We start from the raw sequence: 27,283 nt of genomic DNA, 5'->3' as shown, positions 1-27,283 counted from the left end.
GAGCCTGCGGCCCGGTGCATGCCGGGCCGGCGGCGGGCGGGGCCCGGGTTTCCATCATGGCGGCGGCAGCGGCTTCCAGATTCTGGGTCTGGGCTGTCCTGCTCATCCCTGCGGCCGCGGTCTACGAAGACCAAGTGGGCAAATTTGATTGGTGCGTACATGCGGGTCCTATTCGGGAACTATTTCCCCAGTGCCTGTCTTCTGTCTAAAAAGGGGGGGGGGGGCCGTTACCCTGTAGCAGGGCCGGCTGCATAACTTGCGAGGCTTAGTGCAAAATTAAATGTGAGTCCTTGTTTAAGAATTAAGAGTTTTAAGGTGGCGACGGCAGAGCATGAAACCGAGAGTTGGAGGCCCTTCTGAGCCAGTCCCTGTGCGACTGTGTAGGTCGCAAGCCCGTCAAGCGGGCTCTGCCATCCGGGCATGCTTGCCGTTCTGGTCAGAGGTCACTCTTCTCCTCTCCCATCAGGCCCCATTTCTGCGACTGTCAGATTTCCGATCTACTGGGGGTCAGACGTCGACAGCCCTCAGTGAAAGGCCTCTTCTCCCACCCTTCTAGCCCGGCCCTGCCATGGCCTCAAAACAGGGCCGCCCAAGACTCACGGCAGACAGGAGGTGCCATTCATTCTCTCCCTCACTCACTGGCTCACTCACTCATTCACTATTCATTCAGTCTCTCATTCACTCAGTCATTCACTTTCATTCAGTCACTCATTCTTCATTGTCACTCATTCTTCATTGTCACTCATTCTTCATTCAATCTCTCATTCACTCAGTCATTCATTTTCATTCGGTCACTTATTCTTCATTCAGTCACTCATTCTTCATTCAGTCACTCATTCTTCATTCAGTCACTCATTCACGCAGTCAGTCGCTCATTCACTTAGTCACTCATTCACCTAGTCACTCATTCACTCACCCACCCGTTCTTAAGGCCATGGATTTGGCTCACTTTTGCTTGAAAGTCAATTTGCCACTTAAGCGTTGTGCGATCTTGGGAAAATGACTTAACCACTCTGTGCCTTGGTTTCTTTATCTGCAAAATGGGTTTACTAATAGTCCATTACCTCCTACAGTAGTTGTAAGGATGAATAAGGCAATTCTTTTTAAATTACTCAGTATAGTGCCTGACTCATTGAGTACAATTCTTACTATTCAGGGAACACTATCTTTTTTTTTTTTAAATAAATTTTATTTATTTATTTATTTATTGGCTGAGTTGGGTCTTTGTTGCTGTGCATGGGCTTTCTCTAGTTGTGGCGAGCAGGGACTACTCTTCATTGCGGTGCGCGGGCTTCTCATTGCAGTGGCTTCTCGTTGCGGAGCATGGGCTCTAGGTGCGTGGGCTTCAGTAGTTGTGGCACGTAGGCTCTAGAGCTCAGGCTCAGTAGTTGTGGCTCGCGGGCTTAGTTGCTCTGGGGCATGTGGAATCTTCCTGGACCAGGACTTAACCTGTGTCCCCTGCATTGGGAGGCAGATTCTTAACCACTATGCCACCAGGCAAGTCTCTGGGAGCACTACCTTCAGAGCCCAGCCCCTCTGTGAAGTCTTTTCTGTATCAGACAAATTGATTTATGTGTTTGTTGAGTGCCTCTTGTGGGCCAACAGTCATCCTAGGTGCTGCAGGTACAGAGTTGGAGATGAGCTCAGTCTAGGGGGGCAGATATGTAAGTATGTGATATAGACAGTGTGACAAATGCAGTGTAAGTCACATTTTTAATGATGTGGGCAGATGCTCACAATATAATATGTACAGCTTTTTAAAATTAATTTTTAAAAAATTCAATTTTGTTTTTTTTTTTATTTTGTTGGCTACGTTGGGTCTTCCTTGCTGCTCACGGGCTTTCTCTAATTGTGGTGAGCAGGGGCTACTCTTATTTGCAGTGTGTGGGCTTCTCATTGTGGTAGCTTCTCTTGTTGTGGAGCACTAGCTCTAAGTGCTTGAGTTCCAGCAGTTGTGGCACTCAGACTCAGTAGTTGTGGCATCTTCCTGAACCAGGGCTCAAACCCGTGTCCCCTGAATTGGTAGGCAGATCCTTAACCACTGTGCCACCAGGGAAGTCCCAATATGTACAGTTCATTCTTGAACAACTCGGGTTGGGGGTGCTCACCCTCCCCACAGTGCAAAATTGAGTCTAACCTATTGTAAGCTCTCTTTATCTGTGGTTTCATATCTGCAGATTCAACCAACCATGGATTGTATAGTTCTGCAGTATTTACTGTAGAAAACAACCAGCATATAAGTGGACCTGGATGGTTCAAACCTGTGTTGTACAAGGGTTGACTGTATATATTACACATGTACAGTGTGTGATTCCAGTTTAGCGGAATCCTAGGTATATGCAATTTATAAATTGAAAAGTAAACAGAAGGAAATACACCAAAATGTTGAAAAGTTTATGGCTGGGAAAAAAAAACGTTTATGGGTGGTGGTATTTTAGGCATGTTTTGTTTTATTTTATTTTATTTTATTTTATTTTATTTTATTTTATTTTTTCTGGCTTGAATAATGTGTTTAATTTCTTTAAATACACTTAAATATGAAACAACAGACAGTAGTTTGATAAACTCAAAACCACAAGCTGGACACTAATCAGATAATCAGTGCTGATCATACAAATCAAAATCTGCAATAGAATCAGAATAATTCACAAGAGAGTTGCAATTAGCAAAGGACTTGAAGACTGTGCAAATTGCCTCATCTGCTCTGAGTAATTAATCGCATGGTACCTGTCATTCCATGATGATCGAACCTTTTTCACTCACCAGAAAAAAGGGGGGGGTAAGGCAAAATCCTTCCTCTATTCCTTGGTGTGCAGAGCATCTTCAGCTAGAAGACATCTGTCAGTGAGCCAGGGAATCCTCAGCTGGTGTTTAATGGGAGCTGGTGTCGGTCTGGATTCACCATGGTACTATGTAAAATGGATTTTTTTTTAGCACCTGGAACAGTGCCAGCAACTTGGCAAAGCAGCATGCTGTTTAAAATGACAGAGATGAGGAACTGGGGATCAAGGCTGAATTAAGGATTTTCTCGATCGTGAAGCCCATGGGCGGCCCTTTTCTCCTTTGGAAAGCGGCAATGCTTTGGACATGCTGGTTTTCCATTTGTACAGGTTCTCGTGTGAAAGGGGCATCTGTTCTCACAGCTGCAGGTGTTTTGTTTTATAATAAAAATTATAGCTTTATATGTTTTTCACGTTTTCTACAATAAGCAGGCATTATTTTTATAGTCCAGATAGAAGATAACAGCATTGTAAAAGAGTGCATGGGATTTTGACTAAGAAGGTCTTAATTTTGCATTCTAGTTCCGACAGTAATTAGTTGACCTCAGTGGACTTTGGTTTATTCACCTGTAAAATGAGAGTAATAATATTTGTCCTATGTACTTCATAAAGTGTTCAGTGACTACAGTGAGATTAAAGTATGTGAAAATACAGATAGAAACTGTCAAATGTCATATAAACCTGTCTACACTAGTGTAGTTTCTTCTTTTTTAAAAAATTAGAGCAAAGAGCATAACAAAGGAGATTCAGTATAAATGTCAGGTGTTTAATTTGCTAGAGGTTGCAATTCATGAACAGCAATGTGCAACACACCTCCTCTGTACTTGGTAGTATGCCACGGGAAGCGAAGTGCATTCACTGTATGCTTAGATGAGAGTGTTGAAAGTGATGGGATATATTCCAAGGAAAGTATGAGTAATGAGTCAGGTGGATTCTGATCATAACGTGGGCTAAAATCAGGCTGCAGAGAACCAAGGCCTGACCCTGATCTATCGAGTTTTGTAAGAATATTTGCATAATTTTTCTCCAAAGTTCACCGAAAATAGAAGGGAAAGTTGGATTGTATGCTCATTGACAGCAGGGTTTGTGTCTCTTCTCTCATGTGTAACATGAGTTTCTAGTTCCACTATTAACAAGTTCAGAGAGGACTGTAATTTTGTTCCAGTGGGGTTTAGGCCAGCTGCTCTTTTGGGTGTATCTTGGGATAAACAAGTGCTTGCATTTAGAAGGAAGACTGTTGTATTTCTCATTGATTAGGGGGTATTCTCTCTTCTTCCCTTTGCTTCTGAGTACGTTGCCTGGAAATCTTGCTTTTGGTCAGCTCTCTTTGTTAACAGACATTTGTCATGTATCCCGAGATAGGTATGATGATGATAACCTCATGTATTTGTGCAGTTGTCTTTTTCCAAAGCGTTTTGTCCGGTGATGGTTTTGGCGCCTTCCATTTCTCTGTACTCGTTCCTTTAGGAGACAGCAGTATGTCGGGAAGCTCAAATTTGCCTCCTTGGAATTTTCCCCTGGATCCAAGAAGTTGGTTGTGGCCACAGAGAAGAATGTGATTGCAGCTTTGAATTCTCGGACTGGGGAGATCTGTGAGTGAACTGTGTGGACGGGTAGCTGGGGATGGCGTGGCTGCCTGTAGTGAATCCAGGCTCCTGAATGGCTTGTGAAGTCTGCCTGGCTGATTTCCTGCCTAGGGATAAGTTGGCCAAAAGTTGCATCTCTTACTGGACTCTGATCATGTGTTTTTTGTTTTGTTTTGGTCTTAACATCTTTGAATATTTAATGTATTCGTGTAACTGGCCTTTGAGTTTATTTCCTCAGCCCAAGTCCTGACTGTTCTTAAATAAGATATTGCTGCAAAAAACACATTTTTCTATTTTGCACTAAAGCTTTGGATCCCCCCCATTACTTATGTTGCTTTTATGGATGTTTTTAGGGATTAACATTATGGAAATGTAATTTACAATCACTACTTTTCTTGTGAGTCGTATGGCTTTAGTGAATTTTGTCATTGTCCATTTATATGTTTGATGGGGTGGTGGTGGGGATGGGAAGTGCGGAGACCTCGGATTGGGACAATAGTGGCTCCCCTCATTAACCAGTGAGTGGGAGTGGATCATTGCCAGTTAGCTGTAATCCTTCCCTCCCTCGAAGTAAAATTGGGCATGAAGGCCTTTTTGGTTCTCTGCCGCCCGACTTCTTGGATGCCTCGCTGCAGTTCGTAGTAACGTGTGACTCTCCTGTCTCTCAGTGTGGCGCCACGTTGACAAGGGCACGGCGGAAGGGGCAGTGGACGCCATGCTGCTTTATGGACAGGGTAGGTAGAGTCCTTCTTTGTCCCCATGATAGCGTCATCTCCTCCTCCTCTTTCCTTGGTCCCTTCCTTTGTTCAGGGTCCGGTAGGGAATGGAGTAGGGGTTGTTCCCAACAGGAAAGGACAGGTATAGTTTCTGTTTGCACTTATCCATCAGAGGTGAGGCCACTGCTCACAGGCCCTAGCAGGCTACAGACAGAGCATCAGTTTGGGAGATAAGCTCACGTGGTCTTTTCTCTTCCAGATGCAATCACTGTGTCCAATGGCGGCCGGATCATGCGCTCCTGGGAGACTAACATTGGGGGCCTGAACTGGGAGGTTACATTGGACAGTGTCAGGTACACGGGAAGAAGCTGAATTTCATTTTGGCCTGGTTAAAGTGTTTGCTGGAACACAGATCTGCATAGACAGTAACTTTGGGCCTTTTGGCTTTTTTTCCCAGGGGAAAAAACCGCTGAAGAGCCAGAGAACATCAGACACCCAGTTTTTGATGTTCTTGAGGTTATGGGACACATGCGCTTACTCCACCAGCATTTATTGAGCACCTGTTAGATGCAGAGCTCTGTGCTGGGTGTTTGTTCTTGTGTTGACTGCTTTTCCTAATCTTACCATGACGTGAGAACTATGTAATGTTCTAGATAAAAGGACATGATATAACACTTCTAGTGTTTTAATTTTATATTTAAGAACAATTTGAGCTACTGTTACTCTTTGCTAAAGTTGTCTAAATTACAGGTTACTTGCATTAGATTATACATCTTAGTAATTCATTTGGTAAGTCCTCAGGGAGCCCCCAGGCAGGGGGAACCCACTTGTGAATGTGAGACAGTTTCCATCATCAAGGAACTCATTGTCAGTTGGGCGAGGCAGGTGTGCAGCCCACTAATGACAGAACTGTATGGTGGCTGCCACAGTAAACGGTTGGCTTGGTTGCTGTGGGATCCCAGGGGAAGGAGGGAACAACCCTTAGGAGATCCACGGGGGTTTCATGGAAACAGTACAGCCAAGTGGCTGCAGGTACAGACTCTCAAGTCAGCCAGTGGAAAGCAGAGCCAAGATTAGGATTCAGGTGCATTTGACCCCAAAGCCTGTTTCGCTGCCTACTGAGCTATGGTGGTTATATCCCAGATTGTCCAGCCTGAGGCTCAGGTGACCCTGGGCAGCGCTCACCCCTGTCCTTGCTCAGTTTCCAGGCGCTTGGGCTGGTAGGCCTGCAGGAGTCGGTGAGGTACATTGCGGTCCTGAAGAAGACCACCCTTGCCCTCCATCACCTCTCCACTGGGCACCTAAAGTGGGTGGAGCATCTCCCAGAAAGGTAAAGCTGCCTTCCCCCTGGTGATGCCTTCCTCCTCCTCTTCTCTATAAGCCTGCTTTTCTCCTCGAGGGTTGAAGTGTTTACTTTGACTCAGGCTTACCTTAAGTTGGCATCATTTGTAGCGTGTTGGATTCAGCTAGCTCTAGGCCTGAACTCCAAGGCTGTGGCTGCCTCTGGAGTTTCCTTTGGTGCGGAGAAAACTCTCTATCTGGGCACGAGAGCCAGTCAAGCAAGGGGAGTGGCTCGTTCTCTCACTTGCTTTGGCAGGGACCCATAGCTCAGATTCCTGCCGGGCCATGTGCATAGCGTCCATGAGCAGAGCAGGCCCTGTGGGGATTATCAGGAGCTGCAGTGTGCCTTGTCTGCCTCGAGGGGGCAGCCTTACTCAGCTGATTGGTGCCGCACAGGCCTGGTGTTAAATACTGTGTCACTTTTTAAGAAAAGGTAGAAATCTTATATTTACATGTAAACTCTCAGTTCTAAATGTTGAGGATGAATTCACATTAAAAACAACAACAACTGTGAACCAAACAAAACCTATTTGGGACTGCTAGTTTGTGACATCCGGCCAAGTACCTGGCGGCCTGGTTTTGGAAGACCCCTGAGGATGGTCCTGTCCTATGGCTAAAGCTGTTGCTCCCTGCTTTTCCTTCCCTCTCCCAGTGACAGCATCCATTACCAGATGATGTATTCCTACGGCTCTGGGGTAGTGTGGGCCCTCGGAGTTGTTCCCTCCAGCCATGTGAACATTGTCAAGTTTAACGTGGAAGATGGAGAGATTGTTCAGCAGGTATGGTCAGGCCCGAGGAGCCTTGTGAATTGTAGAGGGGAGTAGATAGAGCCCTGCTTTGCCCTGGCGACCAGGGAACTCGGCTGGGAGGATGCAAAAGCCGTTCATGGTCCCTGATTCTGGGCACTTGGAGGCTGCTTTCTCCTCATCAGGCATTTGTTTAAAGCCCTCATGTTTGCACATGGTGCTCTCCTGGGGTAGCTAAAAAAATTGTATAGATCTGTTCATTGTCTGCAAGTATCTTACAAGATAATACTGTAAGGTGATAACAGAAAACCATATAAGACAAATGTAGTAGAGAAATGATTATCTGAATTGTCAAGTATTAAAAAGGACCTGGTATATTTTTCAAATGAGCTTTAGAGCTCCCGGGAGGCTGGGAAGAATGGGGGATCTCCTTTGGAACCTAGCAGGAAGCACCTCTGAGCTTAGGCCCCACAGTGGGATCTGGTGCTGACGTTGCTGGTGAGCTGAGAGGGACACATGAAAATCCCCGTGAGCCTCCTGTTCTGATGTCTTTCCCGCAGGTCAGGGTGTCGACTCCCTGGCTGCAGAGTCTCACCGGAGCCTGCGGTGTGGTGGATGAGGCTGTCCTGGTGTGCCCTGACCCAAGCTCATGGTCCCTCCAGACCTTGGCCCTGGAGACAGAGTGGGAGTTGAGGCAGATCCCGCTGCAGGTGAGAGGCTAGTGCTGCTTCCTCTGGCGCAAGGCGTTGCCTTTGCTGCTTAGAAAAGCCTTTCTCCCAGTGTCACTGCTTCCTTTCCGAGGCCTGACAGCCCTGGGGAGGTCAGGCATCTGGCTGAACTGGCATGAGGAGATGGGCCACTCTCTCTGGAGAACCCGAACGGAAGCTTCTGGAGCCATATGCCATGGCCTCGTTACTTTCACTGGCAAAGTGGGACAGAGGCTGCCGGCCTGGGATGATCAGTGACTTCTGGCCCTCATCCTTTTTCTTCTTGTCTCCCAGTCTCTTGACCTAGAATTTGCAAGCGGATTCCAACCCCGAGTCCTGCCCACACAGCCCAACCCAGTGGATCCTTCTCGGGCCCAGTTCTTCCTGCAGTTGTCCCCAAGCCACTACGCACTGGTGCACTACAACCACGGCATCCTGAGTCTGCTCAAAGACTTCCCGCAGGTAACTGCAGGCAGCGTGGTCCGCTAGGACTCAGGAGGATCTAGCCGAGACACGGATGCTAAAAATCCCTGCCTTTGAATCTGGAGATGTTTGCTTAAGAAAGAAGACATCTTTCCAAGAGTTGTTTGAGAGGGGTTAGCTTTGGAGCTGAAATGGAATTTTTTTTTTTTTTCTGAGAGTTACAGAGGATTTTTAGAGTAAAACTGGCGCCTTCCTGAGTCCACAGGAGAGTGGGCGTGTTAATTAGAATTTCCCTATAGGTATTAAGAGCAGTGTGGGATGCAGGATTGACCTGTGCCTGTGTTGGGGGTTGGGGAAGGGCCTGTGTTCAGCTGTGGATGCAGTGGGGCCTGCCCCTGCTCTCAAATGCCCTGGCCATTGGGCTCCAAAGTTGGGAGCGTTTCCAACTCCAAGGCCAGCCAGCCTTCCTGTGGTGGTGACTTAGGGAGAGCGCTGGCTAGGACAGGCCCAGCTTAGGAGCTGACGCCTTGCTTTATCCCCAGACTGCCCTAGTGAGCTTTGCCACCACTGGGGAGAAGACGGTGGCTGCAGTCGTGACCTGTCGGAATGAGGCAGTGAGTATTGGGAGTGACAGGCTGGGGTCTTCCCTTCTTATCTTTGCCTGGAGTCCTGAGAGCTTAAAGTCTGGGCATATTCACCTGGTCAGTTTGAACCCGGGGGCAGGAGGCTGTTGAGAAATAAGTTCTCACCTCATCTGTAGGGCTTTCTGCACACCTTTGTCCCCAGGGATGGGGTGACCTTACTTTCCTCTGGGACTATTCAGGGTTGCACAGGCTCTGTGGGCAGGGATGGGAAATGGGACTTGCCTTCTCCCAAGGGCTGAAAAGACATAGAAGTGAAAGCTTCATTTTGGTGATCGGGAAGTGACCCTTTGGCTGTATTTTTTCCTTCTGTCCTTCTCTTTTCCCCAGCAGAAGCCTAGCAGTTCTGAAGATGGGTCCACGGGGAGCTTTCCGGAGAAGTCTGGTCCACAGGTAGGGTGTGGCATTGGGCAGCATGCCAGACCTAGAGACACAGGAGGCCCCTCAACGAAGCTGGGGGCGCAGCCAAGGCTGTGAGCAGGTCTCCTGGAGTTCTTAGCCTCAAATGGGGTTTTCTGAGTTCTGTAAATTAAACCATGTTTCTCTTGATGTTTTTCAGTTGGGAGATTAGAAAGTAGAATCCCTAGAGTCTGTTCTTAACTGCATTCTCCTCTGGGCCTCTGTCTCCCCATGTCCCATGGGATCCCGGCTGGTGGAGTTAAGTGGTAGTCTGAGCAGTTGCACTGAAGCAGAGTGTGGGACTCTGGCCAGAGGCTTCGGTTTCTGCCGTGGATTCCAGCTCCTAAGCTCTTCCCAAGGGGGTGTGTGATTTCCCTGCCTGTGGGCTTTTGCAAGTCTCCCTGCACTGCAGTGGCTTCCTTCTAGGACAGATATGTATAGTGGTTGTAATTTTATCTGTTTACTCAGACACCTTATTTCTGCTTTAGGACTTAGCTTTTCTCTTTTATTTCCCTTTGTGTATATTTCTTCTCCTGGCCTGGATCCTTCTCCAGGGTATTTGCCCCCTCCCCCCCTGGATTCTCGGACTTCCTTTGGGGGACTTTGCTTTGGGGATCCCTGTAGTTGACCTTGCTGTCTGTACCCCTAGGACTCGCTGGCTTGCTTCAACCAGACCTACACCATTAACCTCTACTTAGTGGAGACGGGTCGGCGGCTGCTCGACACCACGATCACCTTTGGCCTGGAGCAGCACGGCACTCGGCCAGAGCGGGTAAGTCGGGGCCATGGGCTTCTCAGCCTAGGGCTCTCTTTCCTCGGGGCCACCTCACAGCCATGGGTCCTGGAGTAGGGTTCTCTGGACATGGGGTCTCGTCATACCTGGGCTGCTGACTTGTCATCAACCCCTGAGAAGAATAGTAAAAGCAGGTACCATGTATGCTGGCTTGGCAGTGCGCCAGGCTCCGTGCTAAGCTCTGTACTGACGCGATGCTTGATTTAACCCTCTCAGCAGTCTTGTGGTCGTTACTGCCTTCATTTTATAAACAAGGAAACCGTGCCTGGTGAGGTTGAGGACCCTGTCCAGAGTCGCTGCCCGACATCGCCTCTGTGCACATTCACTGGCGCTCCTCAGCCTCTCTGGGCTGGGGCTTCTGCATTGCTAAAGCGGAAAGTCTGATCTGGGTCTCCTGCTCACTTTGCGGGGTGTGACCGGTGCATGACGGACGATGTGGTAGCCGAGAAGTACACAGGTTCCTCCACGGAGAGGCCTGAGCTAGCGCCTAGCACTGTTGCTGTGTCGGCTCCTAAGAATTCATGGTATCTAATTGGAGTCCAGGTGAAAGCTGTATTGTTCGGACATCCAATAATGCAGTGACCTGGACATCTGACCAACTCCTCATGTTTTGAATCTTGGGGTCTGGTTCTCTGACCAACTCCTCATGTTTTGAATCTTGGGGTCTGGTTCTCTGAGAGGCATTTAGATTCTCTCTGACTGCTGTGGTCTTGACTGTTTGACTTGTAGCTGTACATCCAGGTCTTCCTGAAGAAGGATGACTCTGTGGGCTACCGGGCCTTGGTACAGACGGAGGATCACCTGCTACTTTTCCTGCAGCAGCTGGGTGAGTGGACCTCATTCAACCCATTTTTTTTTAGGACTGCCCATGAATTCCATTCAGACTCTTTATGTGGGGCTGTGGACAGGCTTCTGGGAAAGATTCAAGTGGAGTGTGTCCTGAATAATTTTTCCAGAGCCATATGTCACCTGCCTTTGAAAAATTCCTTAGCATTCTCGGATGGGAGACAGCACTTTCCTCACTTGATCTCCTGATTCCAGCCCCTTGCCCTGACATTTCTCTTTTTGGCACAAGAACTGTGGTGGTCCCTGAGCCACCGAGGAGAGTCCCTTCAGGGGACGAGGGAGGCGGGCCTGACTTTTGTAACCTTGGCCTCTGCAGCAGGGAGGGTGGTGTTGTGGAGCCGCGAGGAGGCCCTGGCTGAGGTGGTGTGCCTGGAGATGGTGGACCTCCCCCTGACGGGCGCGCAGGCTGAGCTGGAAGGGGAATTTGGCAAGAAGGCAGGTATGAACCGAGGGGGCCGGGAAGCAGAGCTGCCCGTGGGGGTGCACTGGGACCGGGCTTGGTAGTTGCACCTCAGGAGGTGCTGTCTTACGCGTCCCTGGCTTCCTGAGCACGGCCGTTTTGCCAGTCTGTTCTGAACTAGTGCTGTGACCAGTTTCTGGTGTGGTTGTGGCCCTAAGGTTTAGCCATTCTTCTCTCTGAAAGGAATGACCTGTGACTCCCTCTAGGGAAAGATCCTGACGAGAAAGGATCTTCTTAGCATAGTCATAGCTACCCTTGTTTGAATACCTAAGAGCTGTCAGGGACCATGTCGGGCACTGTATCCCCGTTGTCCCCAAAGCCACAGTCACACCTTTCCAGAGAGATGTGACTGGGTTGGTCAGCTTACTGTGGTAGTAGGCCAGTGTCCTCTGAACCCGGCCATGGTCCCAGCACGCAGGATGACCTTGGTTCACTCTCCTCTGGTTCATTCCTGCCCCCCTCCTCCCTTCCGTCCTTGCTTAGCTATCCAGGTGGTACTTACTGAGGGCCTGCTCAGGGCCAGGTGCCCTGCTAGGCACTGCAGATTTTCTTAAGCTGAGGATTAATTTGACTTTACTATTTATTTCCGCTGCCTGGATCCAGCCATTCAAGGTAAAACGTGCTTCCTGCTGCCTTGTTGCTCGTTGCCTGCCCACACGGCTAGCGTTTGGTTAATTATTTGTTTTCCCTGACGTGTCTCAGTGAGGTGTATACCGTGTGCGTGGACTGCTATGCTTGTGACTCTCCTGTTTGCCTTTCACTTCTCTTCCTTGAGTTGAGGTTGATGGAAAATTGGAGAAGCAAAGGCACTGCTCCTTTCCAGTGAGCACTTACCCCGTACCCAACCCTGTGGGAAATCCTGTATGTACATCATGTGGTCTGATCTTGGCAACAGCCCAATGGATTATGTGCCATTTTACAGATGAGGAGCTAGAGGCTCTAAGGTGAAGTACATTCTCAAGGTCACCCAGCTAGTAAGTAGTGGAGCTGGGATTTTAATCCAGGTCTGCCAGACTCCAGAGGCTATGCTTTTTACCATGGTGACCAGTCTTTCTTTGGTGGCCAGTCTGGTCTCTGGAGGAGATTTGAGGGTGGTAGCCTCATGGTTGGAGGAAGGGGTAGAGTGAAAGAGAGCCCTGGGAATGGGTTGCGAGTATATCTGTTGGGTGCAGATTAACTAGTTGACAACATAGGCCCAAAGCAGTGGGAAATGGAAGTACCTGTCCACGAGACACGCACACCTGCGCCCCGGCACCCCCATAGCCCACCCTCTTCCGGCTTTGTCATGGCACCTGGACGCCTTCCTCTGGCCGTTCTGGATGTGGGGTTGTGGTGGAGACATTCACAGCATGGCTGCGTCCTGCATGGCTGGCTGATCCCTACCCTCTTAGTCTCCTCTTCCCAGATTCCAGGCAGGTGAAGTGCTGAGAGCCAGGTGAGTAGGTTTGGAAGTTCCTGCATGGCTGTGCCTGAGTGTGAGACTGTTGGCATCGGGCACAGGACTGCCCCTTGGCCTGGTGGCCTAGGGTGTGGATGACTTGAGTGCTCCACCAGAGAGGGAGAGAGCACTCCTTAGGAAGAGCAGGTGCCCCCTCGCTGGAAACACCCAGTCCGATGAGGAGTGAGCCTCAGCTGCATTACCTTTTCCTTGACACCAGACGGCTTGCTGGGCATGTTCCTGAAGCGCCTCTCGTCCCAGCTCATCCTGCTGCAGGCGTGGACCTCCCACCTCTGGAAAATGTTTTATGATGCTCGGAAGCCCCGGAGTCAGATTAAGAATGAGATCAACATTGACACCCTGGCCAGGGACGAGTTCAACCTCCAGAAGATGATGGTGATGGTGACGGCCTCAGGCAAGGTGAGAGGGGCTTGAGCCAAATCTTCTGAGGTTCCAGGGCGGGGAACAAAAAACCTTTGGAAGGGGGTTGGCGCTGGTTCTAGTTTTCACGGATGGAACTAGTTTTGGGGTTTGCCTTGCTGGTAGTGAGCCAGGTATTTATTTTGCAGCTTTTTGGCATTGAGAGCAGCTCTGGCACCATCCTGTGGAAACAGTACCTCCCCAACGTCAAGCCAGACTCCTCCTTTAAACTGATGGTCCAGAGGACTACTGCCCATTTCCCCCACCCCCCACAGTGCACCCTGCTGGTAAAGGACAAGGTGAGGCCTCCACCTCTCATCGGAGCCAGTGTGGCTGTGGTTTTTGGTGTTTTGTAAATTAAGTTCCTCCTAGGCCTTTGGGATTCTCTGAGCATTAAAGGCAAGGAGTCAGGGCTTAGAGCTCTGTTTCTTCCAATTTTTGCCTGAGTGGAGGACCATCCGGGGCTGATGTGGAAAGGACTGTAGGACAGGTGTGATGTAAGCCAGCGAATTGGGAAATTGGGATCGACAGGTATACACTTTTGATACTATGTATAAAATAGAATACTAACGAGAACCTACTGTATAGCACAGGGAACTCCACTCAATGCTCTGTGGTGAGGAAATCCAAAAAAGGGGATATATGTATATGTACAGCTGATTCACTTAGCTGTACAGTAGAAACAAACACAACATTGTAAACAACTATTCTCCAATAAAAATTAAAAAAAAAAAGAAAAAGAAAGGGGACTTGGGAGACATCCTCTGGAATGGCTGCCCTGGGGTTGCTGAGTTGGTCCTTGACTTTTTTGTTCATTCCCCAGCGTGACCCATTCTTGCTTAGCTTTGGAGCTTGAGGCAGTTTAACTCTTACTCTTTTTTTTTTTTTTTTTTTTTTTTGGGGGGGTACACCAAGTTCAATCATCTGTTTTTATACACATATCCCCGTAACTCTTACTCTTTTGACACATCTTCCTTCAGACACTTTCACCTTCAGCCAAGACTTTATCTTCCACAAGGAGGGCAAAGACTAGGGAATCGCCATAGCCGAGCTCAAGTCCCAGCTTTCCAGGCTCCCCCCGAGGATTTGCACTCTTTTCTCGTTGGTGGCGGCTGACTGCTTGCTCGCCCATTTCAGGAGACAGGAATGAGCTCGCTCTACGTCTTCAATCCCATTTTCGGGAAGTGGAGTCAGGTGGCCCCCCCGGTGCTGAAGCGCCCCATCTTGCAATCTCTGCTTCTCCCCATCATGGATCAAGACTATGCCAAGGTGCTGCTGTTGATAGACGAGGAGTACAAGGTACGCCGTCTGCAGCGTGGCTGCAGAACTGCCCAGCTGATCACGTGTGGGGCAGGGTGCTCAGACAGCAGCTCATGGGCCCCAGAGGGGAGCTGGCTGTGGTGAACACACATCTGGGCTTGACGTGATTGCTCTTTCTGCACTTGTGAAAACACGGACTCTTAACAGAACTCCATGTAAGCCCCGATTGAGTTTAATAGACTTTAATTCTTTTAAGATTTGGTGTTTTCTTCTTAAGGCCTTCTTTGGTGGGAAACAGTAACAAGTCTGCAGAAACTGTGCTTAGAGATTCCTTTTTCCTTAACTCTTTTCTGGGGTCTTCAAGGTCACTGCTTTCCCGGCCACTCGGAATGTCCTGCGACAGCTTCATGAACTCGCTCCTTCCATCTTCTTCTATTTGGTGGATGCGGAACAGGGACGGCTGTGCGGATATCGACTTCGAAAGGTAGGAAAGGGCATGCTGGCAGGACCCTTTGTAGGAGGAATATAGGTGTTTCCTGGTTATTTGGCTAAGGCGTGAATTGCGCTGTTCACTGTGTTGTAAACTTAGATGAGCATATTCCTGATGTCTGATTCCAAGGCAGTCACTTTCACATCTGTGGAGCAGCTGTTCCACGGAAGGTGTGGCTCTAGCTGCTGTGGAAGGAGCCATGCGCAATAGACAGCATCTCTGCCCCTGTGGGGCTTTCATCCCACGTTCCTCTTCTGTAGCAGAGAGAAGGGGCATTTTCTCCATTCTTAGGAGGGTGGCGGGTGGGAATGGTTTGATTGAACAATAGTACTTTCTGTATGAAGATGGTGTTGTTGATCTATGCTTGATTGTGTGCTTTGAATTTTATTTCTAGAAATGGGAGTGATTTGCTCTGATCCTCACATACCTGAGTCTAGCTCTTGCAAATAGTGATTCACCCTGACTCTGAAGTCCAGCTCTGAGCTTGACAAGGGCCTTGGCCCTGACAGCAGGGTTGTGTAGAGGGGTAATTTATGGTATGTACTCCCCAGAGGGCCTTCCCATCCTGTCCGTGAGGCCTTTGGAGAGGCAGTATAGCATAGAGGTTAAGAGCTTGGACCTGGCTGCTTGTGTGGGAAGCCTAGCTTTATTTATCGCTTACTCACTTTGTGTCCTTGAGCAAATGACTTCTCTCTGGCCTTCTGTTTTCTTGTCTGTAAAACAAAATGGTAATACTGCCACGTCAGAGGGTTGTTGTGTGAGGAGTTGGAGAGTTAATACACGTAAGTTGCACAAAGCAATGCCTGGCACAGGGTAAATGCCATCCAGGTTTTAGCTGCTACTGTTTAAAAACCGCAGTGCCCTTTCCTGACATTTTGTAACAGCTAACCTTTAGCTTAAACAGCATAGGAAACGGTCTGTCCAGAAAACGTGCTCTTTATCCTGTGGGTGAAAAAAAATGTCCTTCTGAGTTGATGAAAAGGGGACCTTGAAAGAGACAGCTCTTTGTGGATAGAGGGGCATGACCTGGGGTGCGGTTGCCATGAGTCAGTGGAGTCCTGAGAGTGTCATTGTAAAGATGGTGGGGGACGACAAAGGAGGCAGAGCTCACGTGGGAAGCCAGCCGGAGGTGGTCTTCCAGCCTCTGACCTCCAGTGGGCTCCCTGGCGACCTTGCTCTCTGGGAAGGGTTTAGTGAATTCTAATATTTTCACAGGAGTCCATGGTAATGGAGCCTTATTTGTTCTTAATAAAAATTTTTATTGTTTCAAAAAAATTTAAATAACACATGAATACATTTTTATAGTATACAGTTAAGTTGATACAGAGGTATAGGAGCAAAACGTGAACGGGCGCTCTCAGCCCCATTGCCAGCTGCTTCCCCAGATGGAATGCCTGTCCGTGGTCTCCACGCCTTCCGCTGTGCTGCCTCTGTGTCTGCAGTGCTGGGTAAACAGCTTGCGGACCACTTAGACATGCGCTTCATGTATATTCTTTCTTACCTGAAATGGAATTGACCTATATTTAATTAATAGGAAATCTGCTTTTTTCAGTTACTATGTTTTCTACCTACTGTTTTGTTAAGCCCCTATCTCATTAAAATATAGTACTGAGAAAAGTGCAGAATTCCGAGGTTACTGCTCAGTGGCCCTTCACAAAAGGAACACACTTGTTTGTGTACACGGCAGTCACATCAGGAAGCAGTTTGGCACTGGCGCCCCCGGGGGGCCCTTGTGCTCCTTTCCAGTCACTCCCCCACCCCTTCACCCCCCAGGGCTCTGTGTAATTCCACAGTGTGGATGTATAGTAATGCCTTTAACCATATAGGTCTATTGGTTTCTTATGACTATAAAGAACGTTTCTTGTAACATTTTGAGGTCCCTGCCAGCTTAGTCATTCACTGCTGGCTCAATGTACATGACCTTAGATTTTAGTAATAAGTGGTTAGTTTTCTTTGAATTATTCTTACTCAGATAAACAATGGATTACTATTGAGTAATCCTCTCCTTTCTCACTGGCTTTAGTATCTCTTTTTTTGACACCATCTTTTATTGGTGGACGTGAGTGAGGAGGGGCAGCTCCAAGGCTCCCATGAGTGCAGGGCCTGCCACAGATTAGGGATGTTTTTGACCCCACAGCCATCCAGGAGGAGCTGCTTTTTCAGCCACCAAGTCTTCAGATTCTACTAAGTCTGCATTACACTTAGTAAAGCCCTGCTTCTTGGAGATATGGATCTTCTGGTGGCCAGGGAACTTGAACTTGGCTCTGTGTTGGGCCTCAGTCACATGATCCTTGCTCTGCAGTATGGTGCAGATGGACATGATGATGTGGCTGGCCACTGGGCCCTGGGGCTTTCCAAAGGCACCGCGCAGCACTGTCTGGAGCCTCAACTGGGGGCGGCATGAGGTCAGACATGAATGTCCCCTGGAGAGGACTGTCTCCCAGGTCCCCTCAGGCAGCCCAGACAAGTGACAGGTACCCCCACTGCCCAGGAGGCTGCTGTCTGCAGCCATTGCACGCCAGGCTTTACTAGTTTCCTTACTTAAACCGAGAGTTCTATAGCTTCTTTCCAGACTAGATCCGTATTGCTGCTTCTCTGGGAGCTCTGATGCCTGTTCCCTCCCGCACAGAGGCCCCAGCTGAACGACAGGACGTGTCTAGCCACCGCTGTCGCGGGTCTAAGGTACCTTCCTGATGACCAGCGCTGGCTCTTTTGCTCCGTCCCAGGATCTCACCACGGAGCTGAGCTGGGAGCTGACCATCCCCCCGGAGGTGCAGCGCATCGTCCAGGTGAAGGGGAAGCGCAGCAGCGAGCACGTTCACTCTCAGGGCCGAGTGATGGGGGACCGCAGCGTGCTCTACAAGGTACGGCCAGCTGTCTGGGGTAGCGCGGAGGAGCATGGGGTGGAATTCTGGCGCTGGGATTTGGCGGATGCGGGACCTGGAGTGAGTCATTTAATCCCTTTGAGCCTTAGCTTATTGTCTGTGAAATGGGCCCGACAGGCCCTCCTCCCAGGATTGTTGTGAGGATCACATGAGGCACTCATGCTTAGCACAGTGCCAGGCATGTGGCCACCACCCAGTAGATGTCAGCTGCTACTCTCAGTGGTAGCACTGACAGCCCTTTCTGGGGCGGAACCTTCGTCGATCCATCAGCAGCTCCATCTCTGCTTAGTGGTAAAGGCAGGAGACGGAGCTGTGACGAGCCGGCTGCAGAACTATCCTGAGGGAATGTCATCGTCGTGGTGAGGAACATGACTTACAGCCTCTGGCTGAGCAGAGACTGAGCTGGAGGAGGAGGCGTAATAGAACAGGGGAACATGGACCAAGGAGCTCGACAGGCAGCCGTTCCACTAAGCGTGAGGCAGAGTGCAAGCCTCTGGTTGGACGGTCCAGGTTCAGACTTGCTGCTCATCATGTGTGACTTGCTTAGGCTTCCTGAGCTTCCTTTTTCACCAACACCATGGGGATAGTAGCACCTACGGCATAGGGTTGTTTTGCAGATTCACGGAAACACGTGATGTGATTAGAAGAGTGCCTGCCACGTTGTTAACATTACTGTTAATGCCATCACTGGACTCTTTATCAACGGATGCCTTCCTTGGGGCCACAGTCAGTCTTACTTGTTCAGAATGACCAAAATCATACAAATTCTAAAGTTCATTTTGATTTGTACTAGAAAAACGTGTTTGACGTCTAATTTTACTTTTAAGAGGTAAAGTTTACTTGAATACTTGTGTTTTCTTTTTTCTTTTTTTAAAAATAAGTTTATTTATTTTGGCTGTGTTCGGTCTTAGTTGCTGCACACAGGCTTTCTCTAGTTGCAGTGAGTGGGGGCTACTCTTTGTTTCGGTACGTGGGCTCTAGGCATGTGGGCTTCAGTAGCTGTGGCACGTGGGCTCTGTAGTTGTGGTGCCTAGGCTTAGTTGCCCTGTGGCATGTGGGATCTTAGTTCCCCAACCAGGGATTGAACCTGCGTCCCCTGCGTTGGAAGGTGGATTCTTAACCACTGGACTACCAGGGAAGACCCAGGAGTAGGGCTTTTTGGATTCACATTTGTTTTGGAGACTTTTTGCCTGCTGTGTTGAGACTAGACTATAGAGGCCAAGGGAGGGGAGCAGGCAGACAGGCTACTGTGATAATCCAGGTGAGGTGATGGCAGCTTCAGCTGCGTTGGTTGGGATGTGATCAGATTCTGGATACTTTTGAAGGTAGAGCCAATAGCATATGCTGATGGACAGGGTGTTTGTATCTGTGTTAGAAGGAGTCAAGGATGACTCAGAGTCCCAGGTCTAAGACACTGACACTTGAGGGGCCTGCAGAGGAGCAGATTTTAACAGAGATAGAACAGAAGTTCAGTTTCGGGCATGTCAAGTTTGAGATGAGACACCTAAGAAGTGATACTTACATGGTGGTCTGTGAGTCAAGTCTGGAGTTCAGTGAGAGGTCTGGCTTGGATACATAAACTCGGGTGATGCCAACACCTGTAGATGGTGTGAGAGCCACGAGATTGACTGAGATCACCAGGAGAGCAAGTGTAGACAGAAACGTCCAGAGACTGGGAAGAGGAGGAGGGACCTGCAGAGGGGACTGAGAAGGAGCAGCTGGTGAGGCAGAAGGAAAACCAGGGCGCGGGTGTCCTGGACGCCAGGTGGAGAAGGTGTCTCAAGGAGGGAATGACCACCTGGTGCTAGTCCGTCAAGTAAGACGAGAACTGAGACCCATGCGTTGGTGTGGTGGGAGGAGGGCACTCGTAGAGAGTCATTGTGTTGCTGGACCCGTGTCCTTCCGTCAGTGAGTGGGCTGGCCTGGGTTGTATCTCGAGTTACTGTTTGCTTGTCTGTGACTTGAGCAAGTTACTTAAATACTTTAAGACATTTCATCTGTGAAATGTGGATAATAACAGCTGTTTTCAAGGATGTTTATGAGATTCAGTGAAATGATGGAGGCAGAGCCTCCGGCATGGCCCTCAGCCCGCAGCAGACACTGAACAAGCACAGCGATGAGGACCTCTAAATAGGAAGCTCTTCCAGCCAGAAAACCCACTTCCTCTGCTAGCTGGAGAGCTCCGGGCCGCCTCCCTCTCCCGGGCTCACCGGGGGTGGCGCTTGTGATGTGCCACCGTGGTTCTGAAGGAGCTTTTCTCTCTGTCTCCCCAGAGTCTGAACCCCAACCTGCTGGCCGTGGTGACGGAGAGCACAGACGTTCACCACGAACGCACCTTCATCGGCATCTTCCTCGTGGACGGCGTCACCGGGCGCATCATCCACTCCTCCGTGCAGAGGAAGGCCAAGGGCCCCGTCCACATCGTGCACTCGGAGAACTGGGTGGTGGTAAGGCACGACGTGTGACCTCGGGCACCACCAGGGGCCTGACGTAGCGTAAGAGTACGTGGTCGGTCTCCCTGTGGCCTAAATCCTTTCCTTGCCTCTTGTTCCAGAAACCAGTTCCTGCTTTGTGTTTTCACAGAATTCAAAACCCCTGGCTGGCAGCAGAGGGTGCTGGGTAGGGGGCTGGGCTCAGAAATTCAGAACGCCTGTTCTTCCATTTCCTGACTGTACAACCTTGAACTAGTTACTTAAGCTCCCTGTGTTGTATCGTATGTGAAATAGGGGTAACGATAGTCACCTCTAGTTGAGTTTAGAATAACACCTGGCACGTAGTAAGCGCTCAGATGTTAGCTATTATTCTTCTGACTTCGGAGAATCTTGAGAATTCCTTTGTTTTGTGGTGAACTTGGATAGTCTAGGTAAAACTGCCCTGGAGGTTAGTAAACTTGGTAGCAGGAAGAGAGCTAGCGTGCTGTGGTGGTTTCTTTCCTTCCCAGACGTGCCTTTGCATGTGAGTTCCCCTTTCGTGCTGAACCAGCAGCTGAGCCCCAAGCAGTGCCCTCCTCCTCTCTCCGCAGTACCAGTACTGGAACACCAAGGCCCGGCGCAATGAGTTCACCGCGCTGGAGCTCTATGAGGGAACTGAGCAGTACAACGCCACGGCCTTCAGCTCCCTGGACCGCCCGCAGCTGCCCCAGGTCCTCCAGCAGTCCTACATCTTCCCCTCTGCCATCAGTGCCATGGAGGCCACCATCACCGAGCGGGGCATCACCAGCCGACACCTGCTTAGTGAGTGACCGGGTCCCCTCAGGCAGCTGCACTGGAGGACGGAGCCGGGATCAGTGAGGAGGGCTTTATTTCAGTAGAAGTTCCCTAGTCTGGCTTTGCCATCTGTAAAAGAGCTGACACGTCCCTCCTCGTCCTCGTTCCTGATGAACCACTTTCATGTCTCTGTTCTGTGTTCACCTTGCTTGGAAAGTTGAGACCTGATTCCATAACTCACAGGTAGCCTGTGCAGTTGGGCTGCAGAAACTGGCTGCTCTGTCTGTTTGATTTTACCAAAGACCTTTGGGACTCTCAGACTTGATAGGCACTTGGCATTACTATTTTATCCTCAAATATGAGGAAGACAGCCCTCTTGGTAGTTTCCCGAGTTTAATCCCCATCATTCCTGAAACTGTGGGATCTCATGTTGCCCAGTCCTCCGGCTGCCCTCCCCCCACCCCCGTCCCCACCAGCCTCACTGCTGCAGCAGCACATACGCGCGTGTTTGGCTAACAGCGAGGAGACCAGCTTAGCTGGGGCAGGTATTATTGGGGGAAAGGAGGGGGATGAAGTGGGCTTCCATGCTTTTCTTTCATCATTATCCAGTTCTTGAATCTAGATCTTTATTTTCTCGTGTCTCAGGATGGTATGTGAAGAAACTAGGATCTTCAAAGGGGGAACCTTCACTCAGACCCATGCGTACTGGATTCTTGTTTTTGGCCATTTAAGGGAGCCTCATTGACCCGTTTTTTGGTTTCAAACTCTATTTCGGTTTCTGTGCTCAGGACGTTTTTGTAAGTCGCCCTCATTGGGCTCAGGTCAGTGTGAACACTCACTTTTGTTGACTCGTTTCCGTGTAGTTGGGCTGCCTTCCGGAGCAGTGCTTTCCCTTCCTAAAGCCCTGCTGGATCCCCGCCGCCCCGAGATCCCAACAGAACAAAGCAGGTGAGACCCATGTGGGTAGCGCTGCAGGCTGTGTGACCTTAAGGAACTTAACCTGTTGATTACGCTTGGTTGTCAGTCGCTGTGTGTTGTCCTGCTGCGCTGGGGATGTGGTAGTGAACACGTCTGCCCTCGTGGAGCTTGCGTTCCCGTAGGGGAGACGCGATGGACAGTAAATAAGATAAACGAGTGACGTGATGCTGTGTTAGGTGCTTGTGCATGTTAACGAGAAAAAGCTAAAGGGACGGGCTGGAAAGGGTGTGTGGGGGGGTGTGTGGGGTGCAGTTTGAGAGAGTGGCCTGGGGAAGCCCCTCTGCAAAGGTGACTTTTGAGTAAAGATTTGAAGTAGGTAAGAAGCTGACCTTGCGGGTATTGATGGAGAATGTTACAGGAGGAGGGAACCGCAAATGCCCTGAGATCAAGTCTGGCGAGTTATAGGGCAGGCTGGAGGCCAGTGTGGCTGGAGCAGCCGATGGTGGGGGACACTGGGAAATGAGGTGAGGGAGGTGCTGGGGGCTGGGTCATGTGGGGAAGCCAGTAGCTTGTCAGTGTTCGTTGTCATTTTTGTATTTCCAGCCATCATCTCTGTGTATTTTCTTGTCTCCATCCTGAATTCTCTTCCCTTAGGGGTGTGAGGAACTGTGGGTAGCGTAAGGAGGCAGTAGATGTATCTTTGCATGAAGGGAAGGGAGGAGTATGGTTTGGAGAAAGGGGGGAGGCTAAAGCTGGTGGACTGAGGCACCCCGGAGTGAAGAGCAGGAACTGGCCTAGTGGTTCAATGTTTTGGTTTTAAAATGGCCCTTCCTCTAGTGTGAAATACTGGTTGTCTGTGGTTTGGTTTGGTTTTGTTTTTAGACACAGAACAAGGTAGGAATCCCGACCTGTGTTACTCTCCACACAGCTTTCTTCCCTGCAGCCCTTCCTAACATTCCTTGATGCGCATAGACCTTGGAGGAAGATCTGAGGCTGATATGTGGCCTGGAAAGCTCCCAGGGCTCAGGGCAGCCAGGAGATCCCCTTACACAGTTTTGAATGCCGGTCCTGGCTGGTGTTTTGCAGAGAGGAGAACCTGATCCCGTATTCTCCAGATGTACAGATCCACGCAGAGCGGTTCATCAACTATAACCAGACAGTTTCTCGAATGCGAGGTATCTACACAGCTCCCTCGGGCCTGGAGTCCACTTGTTTGGTGAGTAGAGTCCCTGGCCCAGCCTGTGCCACCTCATCCACAGCCACCCTGTGCGACACCTGCTCTTTGTTTCACCCATGGGAAGACAGCTGAGGAGTCTGTTTCCTTCCTGACCAGGGTCTGCAGTTGAGGGCGAATCACTGGTGCCTTTCTTATGGATTTCTCGTTCCCTCTGCCTTCCAGGTTGTGGCCTACGGTTTGGACATTTACCAAACTCGAGTCTACCCATCCAAACAGTTCGATGTCCTGAAGGATGACTACGACTACGTGCTAATTAGCAGCGTCCTCTTCGGCCTGGTCTTTGCCACCATGATCACTAAGAGACTGGCACAGGTGAAACTCCTGAATCGTGCCTGGCGGTAAAGACCCACTGCCGGAGAGCAGAGAGCTGAGGGGAGTGAGGGTCAGACAGGAAGCTCCAGCTGCAGTTTGACAGGTCGTGGGAGGATGTGTATCAGGTGCTTGTCTCAGTCAAGAGTCCTGGGGAGGAAGATGGGCTCTCGTGGGGACTTCTTTTGAGATACGTCTGCTGCGGCGTCACTGGTGGTGGATGGAGGCTGAACTCACTCTCTCAGTCAAGATCTCAAAGCACGATGATGGATTTTCCCCTGGAGTCCCAAAGCCATTGCCGTTTCCTTTCTGTGCCCGTCCACGAATTTTTTTTTTTTTTTAAATAAGACCTCCAACAGATTTTTCTCTTTTGTGAGGCCTGTTTGAATTGATGTTGGTTTGCCTTCTGTTTCCCAAGTGTATCTAGAAAGCCTTCTGATACTTCAGAGTCAGAAGGGAACTCTTACTGACAACTCCACCTTGTAGGTGCATTTGCTATTTTACACTGGGGAGAAAGAAGAGCCATCCTTAGCTGAGGTTTGAGGGCTGAGCCAGCCTCTCATGGCTTCTCTCCAAAGTAACTTTGGGTTGAGGAATCTGTGTATGTGTCAAAACTTCTTTCAGCTAAGCCTCTCGTTTCATTCATCAGTGGGCCACCCAGTCTTAGCTTCAGTTCATCAAAAGCCAAGTGCGTAAGTGTCTTGGTTTGTTGGTCATCGTACAAGCTTTTCTCCTAAGATGTCGGAGCTGAGGCCTTTTCAATACTACTGAATTGTGTGAACTTTGAAGAGATTTCAAGGGAGGAAAACAAATCTGTCTGTTTCACAGTCCCTCATAATCTCTCATTTCACTCACAGGCTGGTCTAGTCATCTTAGAACCTAGTTAGAGAAAGTTGTCCTTGTTTAAGAACCTCATTATTTATTTTTAGTTATAAATTAATGTGTGGGTTACTATGCTTCTCTTAATATGAGCAGATTTGAAATCTTATCTTTAAAAAAAGAAGGGAGAGAAGGGTAGGGGTAGGAAACTGGCATCTTGTGGAGGAAGAGAAGGGTAGGGGTAGGAAACTGGCATCTTGGCTGGGCTGATGTCTGCTATCAAACTAAAGATGTCCTAAAAATTTTCCCTTGTTCATGGGTTTGGGGAATGATGGTGTTTTTCTTTACTGTGAAGAATGAAATGTACAGAGAGCCCTGTTGGGAGAGAGGTACGTTTAAGTGTCTGAATAAAGCGAGTGACGAATGACATTGTTCAAGTCCTTTATTTGTGGCTTTGGAACATCACATTGAGGCTGCTTCTGCATTGGAGGGGACAGAAAGCTGTGCAGAAATGGAGTGCAGTATTTTAATTGGGAAACATGCCAACTTAATTATATAAGAGTTGTATTTAAAAAGCAAATTTTTTTCTTTCTGTGGTCATATAGTGATGGTAGAGAAGGAAGAGAAATGAGAATAATTTTACTTTAAAATAAAATTGTGAAATTGATTTTAACGAATGAATGAACATCTGAGTATCTCCAGAAAAAACAGGCTCTATTCATCCTGACTCAAGACATATTTTGTTTAAAGTGACCTGAGAAAAAAAAAGAGAGGAAAAAAAAAAAAAAAAAAAGTGACCCGAGAGACGGCAATAAGTACAAGTTAAAAAAATTCTGCCCCAGTTTGGAGAAAGCTTGGCTGGAATTTTGCCTGTCCTGTATAAATGTGTGCAAGCTGCCTCATTAGCCGTTGCTGTGTTGCCTGCTCTGCTGACACAGCCCAGTAAATCTGCTAGATGCTAGTTTTCATTTACCCGTGTATGTGCCAGAATCTGAAAGAATAAGCTGATGGAAGGGAACCTACCTGCCTTTTCATAAAGTTCCCTGTATTTCCACTTTAATCATAACTATTTTACTGAAAGTTACCTCAAAGCAGGCAGTTAAAATAGGTAATGCTAACGGCATGGTCAAATCTAAGTCTTCTTAGTTCTCAACCTTTCTCTTTTAAAAAATTTTTTTTTCCAATGTATTTATTTGTTTATTTATTTATTGGCTGTGTTGGGTCTTTGTTGCTGCACACGGGCTTTCTCTAGTTGTGGCAAGTGGGGGCTACTCTTCATTGTGGTGTGCGGGCTCCTCATTGCAGTGGCTTCCCTTGTTGTGGAGCACGGGCTCTAGGCGCGCGGGCTTCAGTAGTTGCGGCACATGGGCTCTAGAGCGCAGGCTCAGTAGTTGTGGAGCACGGGCTTGGTTGCTCCACGGCATGTGGAATCTTCCTGGAGCAGGGATTGAACCCGTGTCCCCTGCATTGGCAGGCAGATTCTTAACCACTGTGCCACCAGGGAAGTCCCTCAACCTTTCTTAATCTTAAAGCAGCACTTGTTTCTGACCAGCCATGCTCAGCCTCTGCCTATGGCTTTTGAAACTGCTTCCTCTCAATTCTCTGCTGTTTTCTTGTCTTCCTCTTTTTCTGTGTGTATCCCTAGAGCCATCTGTTTTCCCCTACCTTCATCAATTAGGTTAATTTTGGAGCCCTCTGCAATGTTTCACTTAAAAAAGTAAGTTCTTCAGTATTTTTTGTCATATTTTTATTAGTTTGGTCAGCATACAAGATCCTGTGGTGTAAAATTTTGCCACTAAATAGTATTTAATGATTCTCAGTCCCTCTTGGGAATAATGTAGGATGACTTGTGGCTTTTGTTATAATTTCTCCGTAGTCTTTGACTCTGAATAGGAATCAATGACTGGGGAATGTGCATAAATTGAACACAGAATTGCAGTTAGAACTTTCAGGATCAGTAAGAATCTTTTAAAATTTTGATAGGTAATTTTTGGGGTGAGGGGTGTGTGAAAAGTAATGTATTATGTCCCACTTACCCGCTTAAAATTATATCCTATTGATTTAACATCACCGTTTTGTTGCTTTTTTTTTTTTTTTTTGGCTGTGTTGGGTCTTCGTTGCTATGCGCTGGCTTTCTCTAGTTGCTGCGGGCTGCGGCTACTCTTCATTGTGGTGCACGGGCTTCTCATTGCAGTGGCTTCTCTTGTTGCGGAGCACAGGCTGGTAGGTGTGCGGGCTTCAGCAATTGCAACATATAGGCTCAGTAGTTGCGGCATGCGGGCCCTAGAGCGCAGCCTCAGTAGTTGCAGCACATGGGCTTAGTAGTTGTGGCTTGTGGGCTCTAGAGTGCAGACTCAGTAGTTGTGGCACATGGGCTTAGTTGCTCCGTGGCTCGTGGGAATTTTCCTGGCCCAGGGATCGAACCCCTGTCCTCGGCATTTGCGGGTGGATTCTCAACCACTGCACCACCAGAGAGTCCCTAACACCACTTTTGGAAGAGGTTGATACCTGCCCCACTTCTCCCATCCCAGCAGAGAAATTCGGTGACCAGGCTAATGTGCAATTAATACAGTTTTATTGTCATAAACTAGGTGTGGCTCTAAGACACAACTGACCCTGCAGTTTAACCACCAAAACAAGTCACAGAGTTAAACATTTCTGAAACCCAAATAATTTTTGTTAGTATTCCTCCAATATTTATTTTGCTTACGGTCTACAATTTTAAGTTGCGAGTTAACTCATTTTGCCTTTCTCTGTGGAGTAAAGTTCTGGGCCTTGACCACCCTTTTGTCTGCACTGGAAAACTTCTTGAAGGCATTCCTTTGGCCCTCTGTTTAGCCATAAATCCTTGTCAGGTTGTCTC

At 48.7% G+C, this 27,283-nt stretch overlaps 1 protein-coding gene and 1 pseudogene across 4 annotated transcripts; one reads left to right on the top strand and one right to left on the bottom strand.

Annotated features, from left to right (window-relative positions):
• Nucleotides 1–36: 36 nt before the first annotated feature.
• EMC1 (ER membrane protein complex subunit 1) lies at nucleotides 37–25,129 on the top strand. 4 transcript variants are annotated; one of them, XM_057698010.1, is made up of 23 exons: nucleotides 37–151; nucleotides 4,248–4,372; nucleotides 5,035–5,100; nucleotides 5,342–5,435; nucleotides 6,284–6,412; nucleotides 7,076–7,202; nucleotides 7,730–7,879; nucleotides 8,171–8,338; nucleotides 8,842–8,913; nucleotides 9,271–9,333; nucleotides 9,989–10,111; nucleotides 10,862–10,958; nucleotides 11,295–11,417; nucleotides 13,097–13,296; nucleotides 13,446–13,595; nucleotides 14,434–14,595; nucleotides 14,921–15,040; nucleotides 17,773–17,910; nucleotides 20,205–20,378; nucleotides 20,954–21,164; nucleotides 22,001–22,085; nucleotides 23,142–23,271; nucleotides 23,455–25,128. In XM_057698010.1, the coding sequence occupies exons 1-23, from the start codon at nucleotides 57–59 to the stop codon at nucleotides 23,632–23,634; spliced, it is 2,982 nt and encodes a 993-aa protein (XP_057553993.1). In that variant the 5' UTR covers nucleotides 37–56; the 3' UTR covers nucleotides 23,635–25,128. The 4 variants fall into 4 exon arrangements, with proteins under 4 accessions (XP_057553993.1, XP_057553994.1, XP_057553995.1 ...); XM_057698011.1 differs by having other exon boundaries at nucleotides 45–151; nucleotides 9,274–9,333; nucleotides 23,455–25,129; XM_057698012.1 differs by lacking the exon at nucleotides 11,295–11,417 and having other exon boundaries at nucleotides 45–151; nucleotides 23,455–25,129.
• LOC130843014 (small nucleolar RNA SNORA70) lies at nucleotides 17,478–17,584 on the bottom strand (annotated as a pseudogene).
• Nucleotides 25,130–27,283: the final 2,154 nt, after the last annotated feature.

The sequence above is a fragment of the Hippopotamus amphibius genome, chromosome 1, assembly GCF_030028045.1.
Source record: "Hippopotamus amphibius kiboko isolate mHipAmp2 chromosome 1, mHipAmp2.hap2, whole genome shotgun sequence".
NCBI classification, from domain to species: Eukaryota; Metazoa; Chordata; class Mammalia; order Artiodactyla; family Hippopotamidae; genus Hippopotamus; species Hippopotamus amphibius.
This window is presented reverse-complemented; position numbering and strand designations above follow the sequence as displayed.